Source organism: Microtus pennsylvanicus, chromosome 12, assembly GCF_037038515.1.
Source record: "Microtus pennsylvanicus isolate mMicPen1 chromosome 12, mMicPen1.hap1, whole genome shotgun sequence".
Lineage (NCBI taxonomy): Eukaryota > Metazoa > Chordata > Mammalia > Rodentia > Cricetidae > Microtus > Microtus pennsylvanicus.
In genome coordinates, this window is record NC_134590.1 from 15,067,543 (window position 1) to 15,082,357 (window position 14,815).

At 38.5% G+C, this 14,815-nt stretch overlaps 1 protein-coding gene across 4 annotated transcripts in view; it reads left to right on the top strand.

The window, feature by feature from the left end:
* Positions 1 to 14,815, top strand: part of Ankrd17 (ankyrin repeat domain 17) — a 151,995-nt gene that overhangs the window by 109,702 nt on the left and 27,478 nt on the right. For all 4 annotated transcript variants that reach the window (XM_075944322.1, XM_075944323.1, XM_075944324.1 and 1 more), the window contains 5 exons: positions 544 to 757; positions 1,257 to 1,432; positions 2,272 to 2,434; positions 5,123 to 5,218; positions 6,714 to 6,830. In XM_075944322.1, coding sequence (XP_075800437.1) covers positions 544 to 757; positions 1,257 to 1,432; positions 2,272 to 2,434; positions 5,123 to 5,218; positions 6,714 to 6,830 — 766 coding nt within the window. The remainder of the gene's footprint in view (positions 1 to 543; positions 758 to 1,256; positions 1,433 to 2,271; positions 2,435 to 5,122; positions 5,219 to 6,713; positions 6,831 to 14,815) is intronic.

Sequence of the window (14,815 nt, forward strand, 5' to 3'; positions counted from 1 at the left end):
TTGTGGTGTAAATTTTTGGAACTGCTATTTTAGTGGTCTAAAATTTTTATAAAGTTATAAAATTTAAAATATTCAAGAATTTAGAATGTTGCTATAACTGAAAATTACAAACTACTGTTTATTAGGGAGCTAAAGGAAATACCTTTGTTGGTGTTTATTAAAGAGGTAGATATTTGCTTCATCATCATAGGATGAGTCTCCACTCCCTAGCCAGTTACTTGGCATCTGCTAAAAGGAAGTTTTAGTAGTATCTCAAAAGATGCAAGGGCTGAGAAAAGTAGTTAAAATGTTAAATAATCCTACAGAAACAAAGAGTTTTAGCCAGACTTGGTAGGTGGGTCCACTGCTGTAATTGAAGAGCTTGGGAGGTTGAGGCTGAAGAATCAGGAATTCAGGGTCATTCTCAGCTAGAAGCTAGCTAACCTGGACTACAGGATACTCTGTTTCAAAAGAACAGGAGAGAAATTTTTATATTCAATTTTTTTATCATTGCTGTTTCTCTGCTGTGACACACATTGTTTCCCCGTTATTTTTCACCCCCAGAACTGGTAGCAAATTGGGCATTTCTCCACTGATGTTAGCAGCTATGAACGGGCATACAGCTGCAGTTAAGCTCCTCTTAGACATGGGCTCTGACATAAATGCTCAAATAGAAACCAATCGGAACACTGCCCTTACCTTAGCCTGCTTCCAAGGAAGAACTGAAGTGGTTAGTCTTCTGCTTGATAGAAAAGCAAACGTTGAACACAGAGCTAAGGTAAGAAAGATGCTGAAACTTGCCATTTGTCAGAGCTTTGTCATGGAGACAAAATACGTATCTGAGAGAAATGGTTTTAGACATGAAAGAACGGGTGTATTGTAGAAGTTATGATTTTATGACTTCCTATCACATTAATCTACTATATGGTTGAAGTCATTTATGAAAATACTTGGGCATATGCTTTTTAAATTATTATTGATAGGTTAATTAGCTGAAAACAATGCGATTATTTTGAAAGGACAGGAAACATGTACTGTCATTCACATCATTGGACTTGGATCTTATTCAAATTCTTTTCACCATACCTCTGATTTTAGGTAAATAAATGTTTTAATTAAATATAACTCACAACAACTGTCAGTACAAATTTATGAATCTGTAGAAACTATACCATGTTGCTCCCGAGATTGTTAACATTTTGGCTATTTTTGGTTTCTTCCATAGTTTTTTTTTTATTGTTTTTTTTTTTTATTTATTTATTTTCCATTAAACCTAGACTGGCCTTACACCACTAATGGAAGCGGCCTCTGGTGGGTATGCAGAGGTGGGCCGAGTTCTTTTGGACAAAGGTGCTGATGTTAATGCCCCTCCAGTGCCCTCCTCAAGAGATACAGCTTTAACCATAGCCGCAGATAAAGGGCATTATAAATTTTGTGAACTTCTTATTGGCAGGTATGTTATGAGCATATCCTTTGTTTGTGAATGTAAGTGCTGATCATTTCCTGGGCACTCTCACTGTGTACAAAATAAAATGTAATTCTGTAACCTATGTTTCTGTTCTTACACTGCTTTAGTCTCTAAGTTGATAGTAACTATTCAGTATCAGGATTAAGGGAAACTGTTACTTTTAGTTATTTAGTAGCAGCTGCGAGGTTTTAAGAAAAATGCTTGTCAGTGACTAGCTAGTGGTTCATGCCTTTAATCGCAGCTCTTAGGGGACAGAGGTAGGTAGATCTCTGATTTAGAGGCTGGGCTGGTCCACATAGTGAATTCCAGGACAGCCAGGGTTGACTATATCTTAAAATAAAATCTTAGCTGGGCAGTGGTGACATATACCTTTAATCCAGCAGTCAGAAGGCAGAGGCAGGTGGATCTCTGTGAGTTGGAGGCCAGCCTGGTCTACAAGAGCTAGTTTCAGGATAGGCTCCAAAGCTACAGAGAAACCCTGTCTCGAAAAACCAATAAAATAAAATCTTAAATTTTTTGTAGGCATCCCACATACCTAATACTTGATTCTGAGTCTAAACTGGACACTAAAGCTTTTTTCCCCTGTGTACTGTAAATATGTGGATACAAAATATCTGAGTTGGAATTCAAAGTTACACAGTCATTTGTAAATAAGGGAAACATATATTGAATATATATATTTAATTTGATAGTAATAGATAGAAATTCTCTAATACAATTCTTAAAAAAATGCATTCATACTTGAGTATTGATTTTTTTTTTCCTGCTGCTGTCCCTATCATTTCATCTCATGTAAGAAAGTGCTGTCTGTCATTCGTTTCCAGGGGAGCTCATATCGATGTGCGTAACAAGAAGGGGAATACTCCGCTGTGGCTAGCAGCAAATGGTGGACACCTAGATGTGGTTCAGCTACTGGTGCAAGCGGGTGCAGATGTAGATGCAGCAGATAACCGCAAGATAACACCTCTCATGGCCGCATTCAGAAAGGTAGCACACCGTGCTGATCTGTGCTAGGGAGAGCTTGGCTTAGTGTTTATTTTAGTAATACTGTGTGCAAACGAAATACTCCCCTGGCCAACCAAATAGATCTAGTATTTCTGAAATTCTGTGAATGTACTTCATATTGGACATCAAAATTAAGGAATCCTTTAAGAAAATCTTCTAGGATGGCCAGCCAGATGGCTCAGTGGGTAAAACTACATGATATACAAGCCTGGCAACTTGTGAACCCCGGAACTTACATAATGGTAAAAAGAGAATCAACTCCACAAAGTTATCCTATAACCTCTACAAAATGCATTCCTGGCATAGGTACCTATATTCATACATTATGGACATACGCATACTCAATAAGTAAAATAAAACAGGATTTTTAGTGCTGTGAAGAGACACCATGACCATAGCATCTCTTAAAGGAAAGTATTTAATTGGGTGGCTTACATTTCTGAGATTTAGTCCTTTATCGTCATGGTTGAATGTCATGGCATGCAGGCAGACATGGAGCTAGAGAAAGAACTTAGCATTCTGCGTCTTTATCTGCAGGCAGCAGGAAGTCAACTTTTGACCCTGGGTAGCACTGGAGCATATATGAGACCTCAGAGCCCATCTCCACAGTGACACACATCCTCCAAGGCCACACCTCTTAATAGTGCCACTCCTTATGGGTTTATGGAGGCCACCTACAAATTACCACAGACACCTAAGGTTCACATTCAAAACCTAGTTACACTCTTAATGTTTAGATTATAAAATAAACTAGGTTTCATTTTATCATTGATTTTATTTATTTATTGGGGCTTTTGCTTGTTGTTGCTTGGTTTGGGTCTTTTGTCTTGACTTTGAGACAGGATCTCACTATGCAGTTTTGACTGGCTTGGAATTTGATGTTAATCTTGCCTCTAGAGCAGTAGGACTAAAGGTGTGCAACAATAAGCATGACCTTATTTTTGATTATAAATATTAGGGAATAATAAATCAAAGAAAATCTCACTATTATTAGTTTATTGAAAAATTAGTGTTAGAACTAGAAATAAGAATTTTAAATGAAGCAAAAGCAGCCTTTTATCCTCTGCAGTGCTGTTGCACGGATCTGTGTGTGTTGATTAAATATTTGCTTTAGCACACACTGATAACTTAATTCGGTTTTAGCCTAATTTGATACTTATTTCAAGAACTATATTTGTTTACTTTTGTAGAGACACAATTTCTTGGTCTAGGCTGTTTTGAAAGTCACTATATAAGATGGGGCTTGAACCTTAGACATTCTTCCTCTGTCCTTCTAGTGGAGATAGATCTATATAATTTTTTTAAATTGTATTAAAACATTTTAGATTGCATTATTTTTAAAAAAAAATCCCTCATTAGGGATATAGCTTAACAAGAGAGTGCTTGTCTGGTGTGCGTGAGACAGTGGACTTAATCCTGACAACACAGAAAGCTAGTATTCAGGAAATACCTTGTACATGGTAAATCCTGGGCTGTTTTTAGTATATAAGTTACAAGACATGCTCTTTCTCTTATCCTTTCTGATTCTTGTTCTTATTTTGTTGCTGATGATTTTTGGGCTTTAGCCTGGTTTTTCTCATCTGGAAACAGGGTCTTTCTGTAGTGTTGGCTAGCCTACAGCTAGCTATATATACCAGTCTGGCCTCAAACTCATAAAGTTCTGCCTGCCTCTGCTTCCTGTGCTGGAACTAAAGGTGTGTACCACCACTCCAGTTACTGACTCTTGTTCTTTGTTCCGCTTTTCTTCTGGTTATCATGGACTACATAGCCACTTGTTTTTTCCCTTCAGCATTCAAATCTACTCTTTCTCAGTGGTTCATTCTCTAAGCATATTGGCTGAGTCATCAAACAAGTTAGCCTTTCCTTGCTGCTCCACTGTGTTAGTATTCTCTTGACTGGTCTGCTTTTCAGTATAGCATGTTTAGAGCCCACCTTCCACTGTGAATCCCTAATGGAAGAATCGTGTTGTTGCTTGATCTTTGTCTTACATTCTGTCTGCTGACCTCTGTCAGCAACAGAGTGCTCACGTTTGTTCTCACTGCTTTGTTCTTTGTGTAGTTTAAATCTCCTCTTAAACTGTTCCCATTTTATTGGATGTCATCCAGAGGTTGTTTTAAGTTCTATAATCCTTCTGAAGTCCTATGTTATTGTTATCAATTTTTAGCAAGTACTGGTATTACAGGAATAGGCTATCAAGTCCAGCAGCTTCCTGTGTTCCTACATTCCTTCTCCCTTCCTCTCTTTCTTTTTAATGAATGTTATTGGAGAGGGTGCTGTATGAGTTGTGGCCTAGAGGTATTTTAAAGACTGTAAGTATTCATTTAAAGACTTTAAAAAAATAAGACAAATTAATACAAATTAAAGGAGAGAGAGAACTCCATTTTTTTACATCTGCATTTCATTATTTAAGAGGCTGGGGTAGTCCCTCACAGAACAGGTTCAAGACTGGCCTCAGCATAATGAGTACTTTAATTCCAGTGGAGAAAGAAGCTTGCAGAGATGAGCTGGGAAACTACCTGGTCTGTCTGTAGTAACTTCCAGGACAGTCAGGACTACAAAAAAGAGGGGAGATAAGGAAATACCTCAAACAGATTGGGCAAAATGGCTTAGCAGATAAAGGTACTTGTCATGCATGACTGGCAACTTGCATTTGGTGGTATCTATTTTTAGGGTCATGTGAAGGTGGTACGCTACTTGGTCAAAGAAGTCAATCAGTTCCCATCAGATTCTGAATGCATGCGGTATATAGCAACCATCACCGATAAGGTAATGTATTGCTCAAATTCACCTTAAGTATAAGTTAGGATTTCTTTTGGTTAATACAACTTTTGTGCCAATAAACTCGGCATGAGTCATAAAGTATACTATATAACAGTTTTGTTTAATATTTATGAACTTTTAAAAAGATTTACCTAGATTTGTAATGTATTGTTTTTTTTTGTTTTTGTTTTGTTTTGTGTTTTGAGACAGGGTTTCTCTGTGTAACAGCCCTAGTTGTCCTGAAACTCAGAGAGATCCCCGTCTCTGCCTCCCAAGTGCTGGGATTAAATGCGAGCGCCACCGCTGCCTGGTCGATGTCATGTATTCTTGGCTTGCCCCAGGACCTATATTCTTCTCCAGATCCTATCCAACATTTTTTTACTTGAATTATGGCAGATGTAGCGAAGAAAAAGAATAAGTCTGATTAGAGATCTAATTGCTATCTTCCACTATCATTTTGTGCTTGTGACGTGTGTGTGTGTGTGTGTGTGTGTGTGTGTGTGTGTGTGTGTGTACCCATATTCCTTTGGAAATGAAAAGGCCAACAAATGTAAATAATGTTGCATGATAATTAATCAGCTTCCCTTTCTAACTCATTGCCTTGCCTTACTTTGGATGTTTGTGGCAGGTTTTTTTGTTGAGAGTTGAGGCTGATTAAAATTTATTTTATTTTAGATTTTCAAGACAGAGTTTCTCTGTATAAGACTTGATGTTCTTAACTCAGTTTGTAGACTGTATTAATCTTGAATTAAAAAATCTGCCTACATCTACCACTATCGCACCTGGAGAAAATACTGTTTGCTTTTTGGTTTTTGAGACAGGCTCTGGAGCCTGTCCTGTAGCTCTTATAGACCCAGGCTGGCCTCGAACTCACAGAGATCTACCTGCCTCTGCCTTCCGAGTGCTGGGATTAAAGGCGTGTGCCACCACCGCCAGGCGCTTTTTGGTTTTTCAAGACAGAGTGTATCTGCCGCTATTCTCATACTTAGAGATCTGCCTGCCTCTGCTTCCCTAGTGCTGGAGGTAAGGTGTGTGCCACCACCTAATGTTTTTTACTGATACTTATAATTAAAGGAATATTCCTATGCTGTTTATTTTGAGATTGAAATCACTAAGTTTAAACACCCCCTGTATATGCTTGACATTTATCTGTTGACATTGACCTCATTTGTAGGAAAAAATTTATTGTAGTTATGTTGAATGCTTTTTTGATTTATTTATATTATTCATGATTGTTTTGCTTACGTTTTATGTACACTGTGCGTATGGAATATGCTTGATTTCTATATTTAAGTGTGTATTTGAAAATGGGAAGCTCTTACGTTTTTTGGGGGTTTTTTTTTTTGGAAATGTACAGTTTGTTATCTACATATCACTTCTTCCCAAATAAACCCCTCCCCGAATCCCTGGCCTATTGTTCATTTTTAAGTACTTTAATGAAGATTGTGTTTTTCAGAGTCTGAGTAAATGTGGTGGAAATGTCTCCAACTTGTCATTGCAGGAGATGTTAAAGAAGTGTCATCTTTGTATGGAGTCAATAGTACAAGCCAAAGACAGGCAGGCTGCTGAAGCAAATAAGAATGCCAGCATACTGCTGGAGGAGCTAGACCTGGAAAAGGTAATGGAAGTTTTTTACATGGAGCCCATTCTTTATCATTTTGCTGTTTCTCTCCTACATGTATCATCTCTGTGGTATTTGGTTTCCTTCTCTATTAACATGCATTACTTATCATAGTGATCATGCACTTAACCATATTTAATTTCTAGTACTGCAGGGGGAAAGTAAAAAAAAATTGTAATTTTAATAAAATTTTATTACAGGGATCACATTGATCTGAAAGAAGGCATACATTCTATCTAGATTTTATTTTTATTTCAGTTAAAAGTTCTCTTAATTCTCAACCACAACCCTAGACTTGATTATAAATAAATTTTTCAGAGATAACCATATCTACTGCAAGGCACAGGTGAGTAGTATAACACAGTCACTCAGAGCATTTAATGTATGTATTGGGTTGGAGTAGTTGGGCATTTGGTGTTTTTTTTGTTTTTTAAGACAGTGTATAGATCCTAGGCCAGCCTTGAATGTGGTATGTATGTAGCCTAGGCTGATTTAAAATTCTAGATTATCCTGATTCAGGCTCAGGTAAGTTTTCCACTTGAGCAGCTTGACGGAAAACTCATCTTGCATGCTTCTTTTTCAAACAGTAAAATTCCTGGGAATCCTGGCTTTTTCTTTACTCCCCGTTTTGCCTATTTATTCTCACTACCTGTATGACCCAGGTTGTCTCAGAAGTAGTCATTGTAACAGGAAAATAATTATATCAAAATTCTTCTATCAACCTTTCTGTTTTTTAAGATTTGTTTTCCTTGTGTGTATATCCTCATGTATCAGGTGCCTGCACAAGCCAGAAGGCATCAGAGGCCCTGGAGCTGTAGTTACAAGCATTTTCGAACTACCTGCTGTGGGTGCTTGTCGAGGACCAGTTTTGACAAGTATACCACTTACCATGGTAGAGATGGGGATTAGAAATATAAGAGAACGAAGATGTGAGTGAAATTAACAAACATAAGCTTAGGGATAGCATCAAGAGGGAGTTCCTGTGGATACTGAAATTGCCCATGTTTAATTTTTATTTGCTTAAAATAACCCCCACCCCAAAAGGTAAGGTAAATTTGCATTACTATGACAAAAGGAATTGAACAGAGCACTTGAAGATTGTGGGCTACATTCATAGTTAAACATTCTCTTGCTAGAATAAAGACAAGTAATATTTATACACTAGACCAAAACATTCTGGAGTCAGACTGCTCCCTGGGGGAATCCATTGTTACCTCCCTAAGGAAGTAGGAACTTTGTTGGCTCTTATGACTTTTGTTTGGTAATAACAGATCAACTTCTTTATTCTTGAAATATAAGGTCTGGACATAAGCCACATTGGTTGACAGTAACTTTGAGAGACTAGAACTCTCTGGTTTAAATCTAGGTGGAACCTTTGTTTGAGGTAGAAACAGATAATGACCTTGAAGGAATAGAAGTAAGTTCCAACTCTGACCTTTCATCAGGGTAAAATGGCAACAACTTTGAGCAAGTTGAAACTCTGACCTTCAGACGAGGTAGAAATAGGCTCACACTTTTGGGCCTCTGTAGGTGTCTTTAAAAAGCCAAAATGAGGTGCTGGAAAGATGACTTGGTGGTTAAGAGCACTGGCTGCTCTTCCAGAGGACGTGGGTTGAGTTGTCCGCCACCACCTGGTGGCTCCTAACCATCCTAATGAGATCTGGTGTCCATGTCCAACCTGCAGGCATACATGCAGATAGAACACTGCATACATAATTTAAGGAAAAAGTCAAAATGAAGGTAGGAACTGGTGAGTGGTAGACGGCTTATCTAGCTTGCAAAAGGTGCCTGATTTCACTGCTGTGCTCCAGTTTTCTGCGAGAACCAATTTTCTTCTCAGAAGTGTATTAATGTTTAATGTTTCTTTCTTCCACCAAGGCAGTCCAAGGTTGTTATCATTTTGCATGTATCTTCAGTCATCTTTATGTGCTTTCAAAGTTTGCTGTCATCTAATATGTTAATGCCCCACATAACACTAGTGTGTGGTGTTGTTCTCAGTCTTGGTAAAAATAATTACACTAAGATATCCTTTCCTCCTTTTTGGTGCTGGGTATTGAACTTGCCCTTCCACATGCACAGCGAGTTCTGAACTACTGACCACACCTACCCTCTTAATTGAGCATAACATCCTTCCTTTATTAATTTTTTATGCATGATCATGCACGCTAAATATTTATTTATTTGTTTATTTATTTTGAGGCAGGCTTTCTCTATGTAACTCTGGCTATCCTGGAACTGGCTCTTGTAGACCAGGCTGACCTCAAACTCAAGAGATCCTCCTGCTTCTTCTTCCTCTCTGATTGCTGGGATTAAAGGCATGCACTATCAATGCCTGGCTACTTAAATTTTATTTTAAAGTATCAGGAAGTATAAATAACTGTTTTACAGATCCAACAATAATCTATTCTGTAGCCAAGATACAAATTTGTTTATCTTAAGTACTTTTTATACCTATGATATCTGTAAACAATCTATTCTGTAGCCAAGATACAAATTTGTTTATCTTAAGTACTTTTTTATACCTATGATATCTGTAAACTGTTCAGCTAAGAAACAGCTTAAGAGAGATTGTCATGGTAGCTCACACCTTTAGTCCATATCCCCACCAAACAGCAATAAAAAGACAAAAAGGAAAAAATTATTCATCATTTATTAGCTATTACAATAATATGTTCAGTTTAAACTGTAAAATGAGTAAAATCTAAATATAGCAAAGATTAAAAACCTAATGTATGTAAGTATTTTATAGTAAGGAATTGTAAAATCTGCCTATCCCCACTATTCCTTACCCCTCTTTACATGTTTTAAAATTTGTTTGGTTTTTTTTGAGTTTGTTTGTTTTGGTCAGGGTCTAACTACACAACCTTGGTACTATGTAGGCTGGTTTGAATTCATGGAGTGCTCCCTGCCTCTGTCTCCTGAGTGCAGAGATTGAAGGGATGCCAGCATTCCCGTCTTCTGTAAAATAGTTTACAAGGTTCAGTGTACACTCGTTTTTAATCCAGGTACTTGGAAAGCAGGGCAGGTGCATTTGAGGTGGGTTTTCTATGGGATTGTGGCAGCCTGGTCTGCATAACCAAGGGTTACCTACTAACATGGACATGTCTCTAAAAATAAATTACAGTTAAAATTTCATTATAGATCTGTTCTACTCATCCTGCATCTTCTTGAATGCTCTTAGATGCCCTAGTGTTTCCTTCCATTCTACCTTCCTCTCTTCCCTCTTCAGTGTTTTTGAGGGGGTGGGGAAGAGGGACTTGAGACATGGTTTCTCTATGTAGTTCAGGCTGCCCTGGGACTCATGCTAGAGACCAGGCTTGCCTTGAACTCGGAGATGGATCCTCTGCCTCCGAGTGCTGGGATTTAAGACATGTGCCACCACTGTCCTGCTTCCCTTTTCAGTTTTGAACATCCATTTTGTTTATTAGACAAGGTCTCATGTAGCCCAGGCTGTCCTCTGCACTGTTCTGTAGCCAAAACTCTCCTTGATTTCCTGGTTTCTAGCACTTATGCTTTATAAGTGCTATGAGTACAGGTGTGTGCCTCCGTGTCTGACTGCTCCATTCCTAACCTTATATTTTACTTAGCTCTCTCCACTAGGAGAATGGATGTGCTATAGAGTGGTAACGCTCAGTAAATTATTTCTTGTTGGCTTTCATCCAACAAATAAGTATTTATGCATATGTGCATGAGTGTGCATTTACTTTTTAGTAAATGGAATCATACAGATACATTTCTAATACTTGTGTTCCCTCTCGGTGATTGGTAAATGCTGCTTTTAAGTCATGTGGTTGGGTAGTCTACAGATGACTAATACTTACAGTCCTAGCATGTGGAAGTCTAAGACGAGAGGATTTAAGGTGAGACTAAATTGCTTGTTTTTGTAGGATATGAGCAATTGGGTTTTGTACTCGACACTGGGTACATATATATAGTTTATTGAATTGGGTCTCACCACCTGCATTCTTCTTTCTCTGTAAATTTCCCGAATTTTTTTAACTGTGTATTGGTGTGTATATGTAAGCCCCTTTCATAAACTTTTATTTGTAAACAAATCAGTGTCATAATCTCAACACATGTACCATGTGATTGATTATTCCTTTTTGTTTCACTCTCTTTTCAATTGCACCTTCAACTCTTTGGCCAGCATCCTGCCTATCAATATTTACTTTATACTGTCATTTTGCTATTTTTTACTGCATTCTCATTCACATCGTGCGTACCAAGAAATAATTGTATCTAGAAAAAGAAAATTCCACCCTGACAGGTTTCACTTTAAATACTTTAAAGTATTATTATTGCTGAAACCTTCCATCCTTGATAATCACTCAACTTTTTTTGTTTCTGTGAGTTCCACACCTTTACCTTTTATAGTCAGCTATTGTAATTTTAGATTGAAAGCCATCTTCCCAAACTGCAACTGGACTGGACTTACACAGAAATTTTTCTTTTTTCCCCAAACAACTCAATAAAATAACTGTTTGCCTGTCATTTGCATTGTCTGAGCTTGTGTGCCAGTATCATTCAATTTTATAGAAGGGATTTATGCGTCTTAGCGTTTTAGTGGTGTTGAGGTGCTTGGAGACTCCATCCCTTTTAGATAACAAGAATGATTTTTTAGCCCTTTAATCCAGATCAGTAGTTATAACACTATATTTTTAGTTTAATCTCACCTGGATCATTTTCTTTCTACCTTCTTTTTTTCTTCCAACACTTTTTTTTAACATTTCATAAAACTTTAATAAATTTCTTACATCAGTAAGGACATTGACGTAGCCAGAGAACAGTTCCAAAGATCATCCCCACTTTCTCCATCCAGCCAGGGAATAAACGTTTAGTAGCCAGGACCATAACACCCCCCCCCCCCCATTTGCGTGCTAAATCATCTGTTCTTTCCTATTGGATGCTATTGGAGCAATCTTCCTGTATTCCTGTATTTTTCTGAGTTCCTGGATCAGCATGCAGGCTTTTTGTTTTGTTTTATTTTTGAGACGGGATCGTGTATATCCCTGATCTACCTGACTTTACCTTTCATTTAACTAGGATCACAGATGCCTTGTTCTCTTATAAGTTTCTTGTAGCTAAAGTCAACATACTTATTCATATTTAAAAACTAAAACAAGGCTGACTATAGTGGCACAGGCCTTTATACGAGGCCAGCCTGGTCTACAGAGGGAGAGACTCCAAAGCTACAGAAAAACCCTGTCTGGAAAACATAAAAAAGCAAAAACAACAAAAATGATGGGCAGAGTGGTGTGTGCCTTTAATCCCAGCAGAAGCAGTGAGCTAGAGGCCAGCAGAGTTTTTAAGGCAGGCTGTCTCTGGAGGAAATTTTTTTTAATGTGCATATGTATGTGATTATGCCAGACCTGCATAGGTGCTCACAGAATGAAGAGGGTTTGGATCTCCTGGAGTTGGGAGTTAGTCTATGAACTGACTGACATGGATGCCGAGACCCAAACTTAGGTGCTTTGGAAGGTCAGCAAGTATGCAGCTGCACAGAGCACCTCTCTTCCTCTCAGTAATGCTCAGCTCCCTTTGATAGATTGCCTAATTGGCTTTTCATCTACTTGGTGTAGGGCATTCATACTGTCCTGTACTGTCTCCCTCGCTGGTTCTTCACCCTTTTTATTATCTTTATGATAAAAATACAATGTTTTATAACATGGCTAATCTAGTACTTACTGTGTAGCCGTAGTTGTCCATTAACTCATGGCATTCCTCCTGCCTTAGCTTTTGGAGCGCTGGAACTACAGGTATGTAAAATAATGCCTGGCTAAGACCCTTCCTAAGTCTAGGATGTGAAGATCTGTTACTATTCCTAAAATTCATTTTCTCCTCTTGTCAGCCATGCTGGTTTACTTGAATATACAGGTCCAAGACTTATGGCTTGCACATTGGTATTAGGCTTTGCTTGAAATATTGCACCTTCATAAAACTTACTCTGAATCACCTTATTTAAAATCCATGTGAGGCTAGTGAGAAGGCTCAGCAGAAAAAGATACATGAAGCCAAGGCTGGCAAGCAGGGTTCCAGAACCAAAGTCCACATGGTGGGGAGAGAGAACCAAATAACAGTTTGTCCTCTGGCCTTCATCAAGCATGTTGACACAAACACAGATTAACTAACTGTCTAAGGAATCAAAATCCTCACCTGCCCCCATGCAGCTATAGATGAGAAGTATCCAGAGGATGGGCTCTTCTAGAGACCTGGATTCATTTCCCAGCCTGTGCATGGGAGCTCACAGCTGTCCAGTTCAGGGGATCTAGTGTGGTTTTTTTTCTGGTCTTCTCAGGCACCAAGCATACATGTAGTGCACAGACGTTTACAGGGATAAAAGAGAATAACACAAAATAAACTTCCAGAAGAAATTTCTTCTGGAAGAAGAATCGAGCATGGAGATTTTCATTATATTTTAAATAACACAATGCATATAGCCCATTCAGTTAGGTATATAAGCGGTAGTTTTAAATCTATGGCATTGAGCACCCGTGGATTTTGTTTTTGGTGCTGGAACCAATTTCCTGAGGATACTAAAGGATAAGTATGTTTTCTATATTTATCACCTATTTATAGTCCTCAGTTCTTCACTAAGTATAAACTAGTCAGGACAGATTCTTATCCATGCCTAGCACATATCAAATTATCAGTAAATTTTTGTTGCAGATAGATGCTGTGATCCAACATAATTCCTGCCTGGAGAGGTAGAGGCAAGAGAATTGGGAGTTTGGGGCCCTTTAGCAACATAGAGAGTTGGAAGCCACCATCAGCTGTGAAATCCTATTTCAAGGAAACAAACAAAAAGAAATTCTAAGTAAAAGAGACTTCTAAATTTTTCTTTTACTTCTCTTCACTTTTTACGTTTGTGGAAAGGCTTATAGGGGTGATAGTGGTGATCAAAGCCTCTTGCCTCCATATCTGGAGTGCTAAGAGTCTACAGATAATATTTACTGTAGCATAGGGGAATATTCAATGCATTTTAAGAATTTTGGGGGGTGGGGTTGGTGGGTGGTGACCCATGCCTTTAATCCCAGCACTTGGGAGGCAGAGGCAGGCAGATTTCTGTATATTTGAGGCCAACATGGTCTACAAAGTTCCAAGACAGCCAGGACTATACAGAGAAACTCTTTTAAATTTTAAACACCCTTCACTCTTAAATTCAGTCCTTCTCTTCCTTAAACACTTACCTGCCTCATGTTGGAACCAGACAGGAAACACAGTCCTCCTTCCTAGGACTTGAGATTGGAACATTGTTTTTTAGGACTACTAGTGACTGCTTAGGCTGGAATGTGGCAAGTCCTCTACTCAGTTCATCCTTTCTTCTGGACTCACTAATTTGTTGCAGTTTTTTCACTCTTTTGTCATCTAGTAGTGGCCTTAGATTGCTTATATTGAGGCTGCTGAACTCTGGAACCTCTCTCTGGTTGGAGCCTTAGGACTCTACTGAAGTCTTGCACCAACAGAGAGTAGCAGTTGGAGCTGTGTACTTGCAGGAGACCAAAAGCTTTGAAAGGGTACTGTACCTTTTCTACCGTGCAGTTTCTACCATGTGTATGTTCCATACCTGCTTCTCTTTTCAAAACAAAGTTTATGTCAGGCAGTGGTGACATAAGCCTCCAGCACTCTGGAGGTGGAGAGAGGTGGAGGCAGGTGAATCTCTTGAGTTCCAGGGTAGCCAGAGCTGTTACACAGAAAACCTTTCAAAAGAAAACAAAACAAAACAAAAAAACACAAAACAACAACAAAACAAAATTTGGGATTTCCCAAACAAAAGTAACTATAGTCCCTAACCCGAGACAGTAAAGCGTTGTGTTGAGCCGGGCATTCCAGGCAGTTAAGAGATATATGAAAAGGTAGGACAGTTTCTGACAAAAGTAAAAGACCATGGGGCTGGAACAGTGCAGAGTGCTCCCAGAAGCACAAGGCCTTGGTATGCAGAACTAAAGGGGGAAAAGGATTTCAGTACTACCAAATGAGGAGAC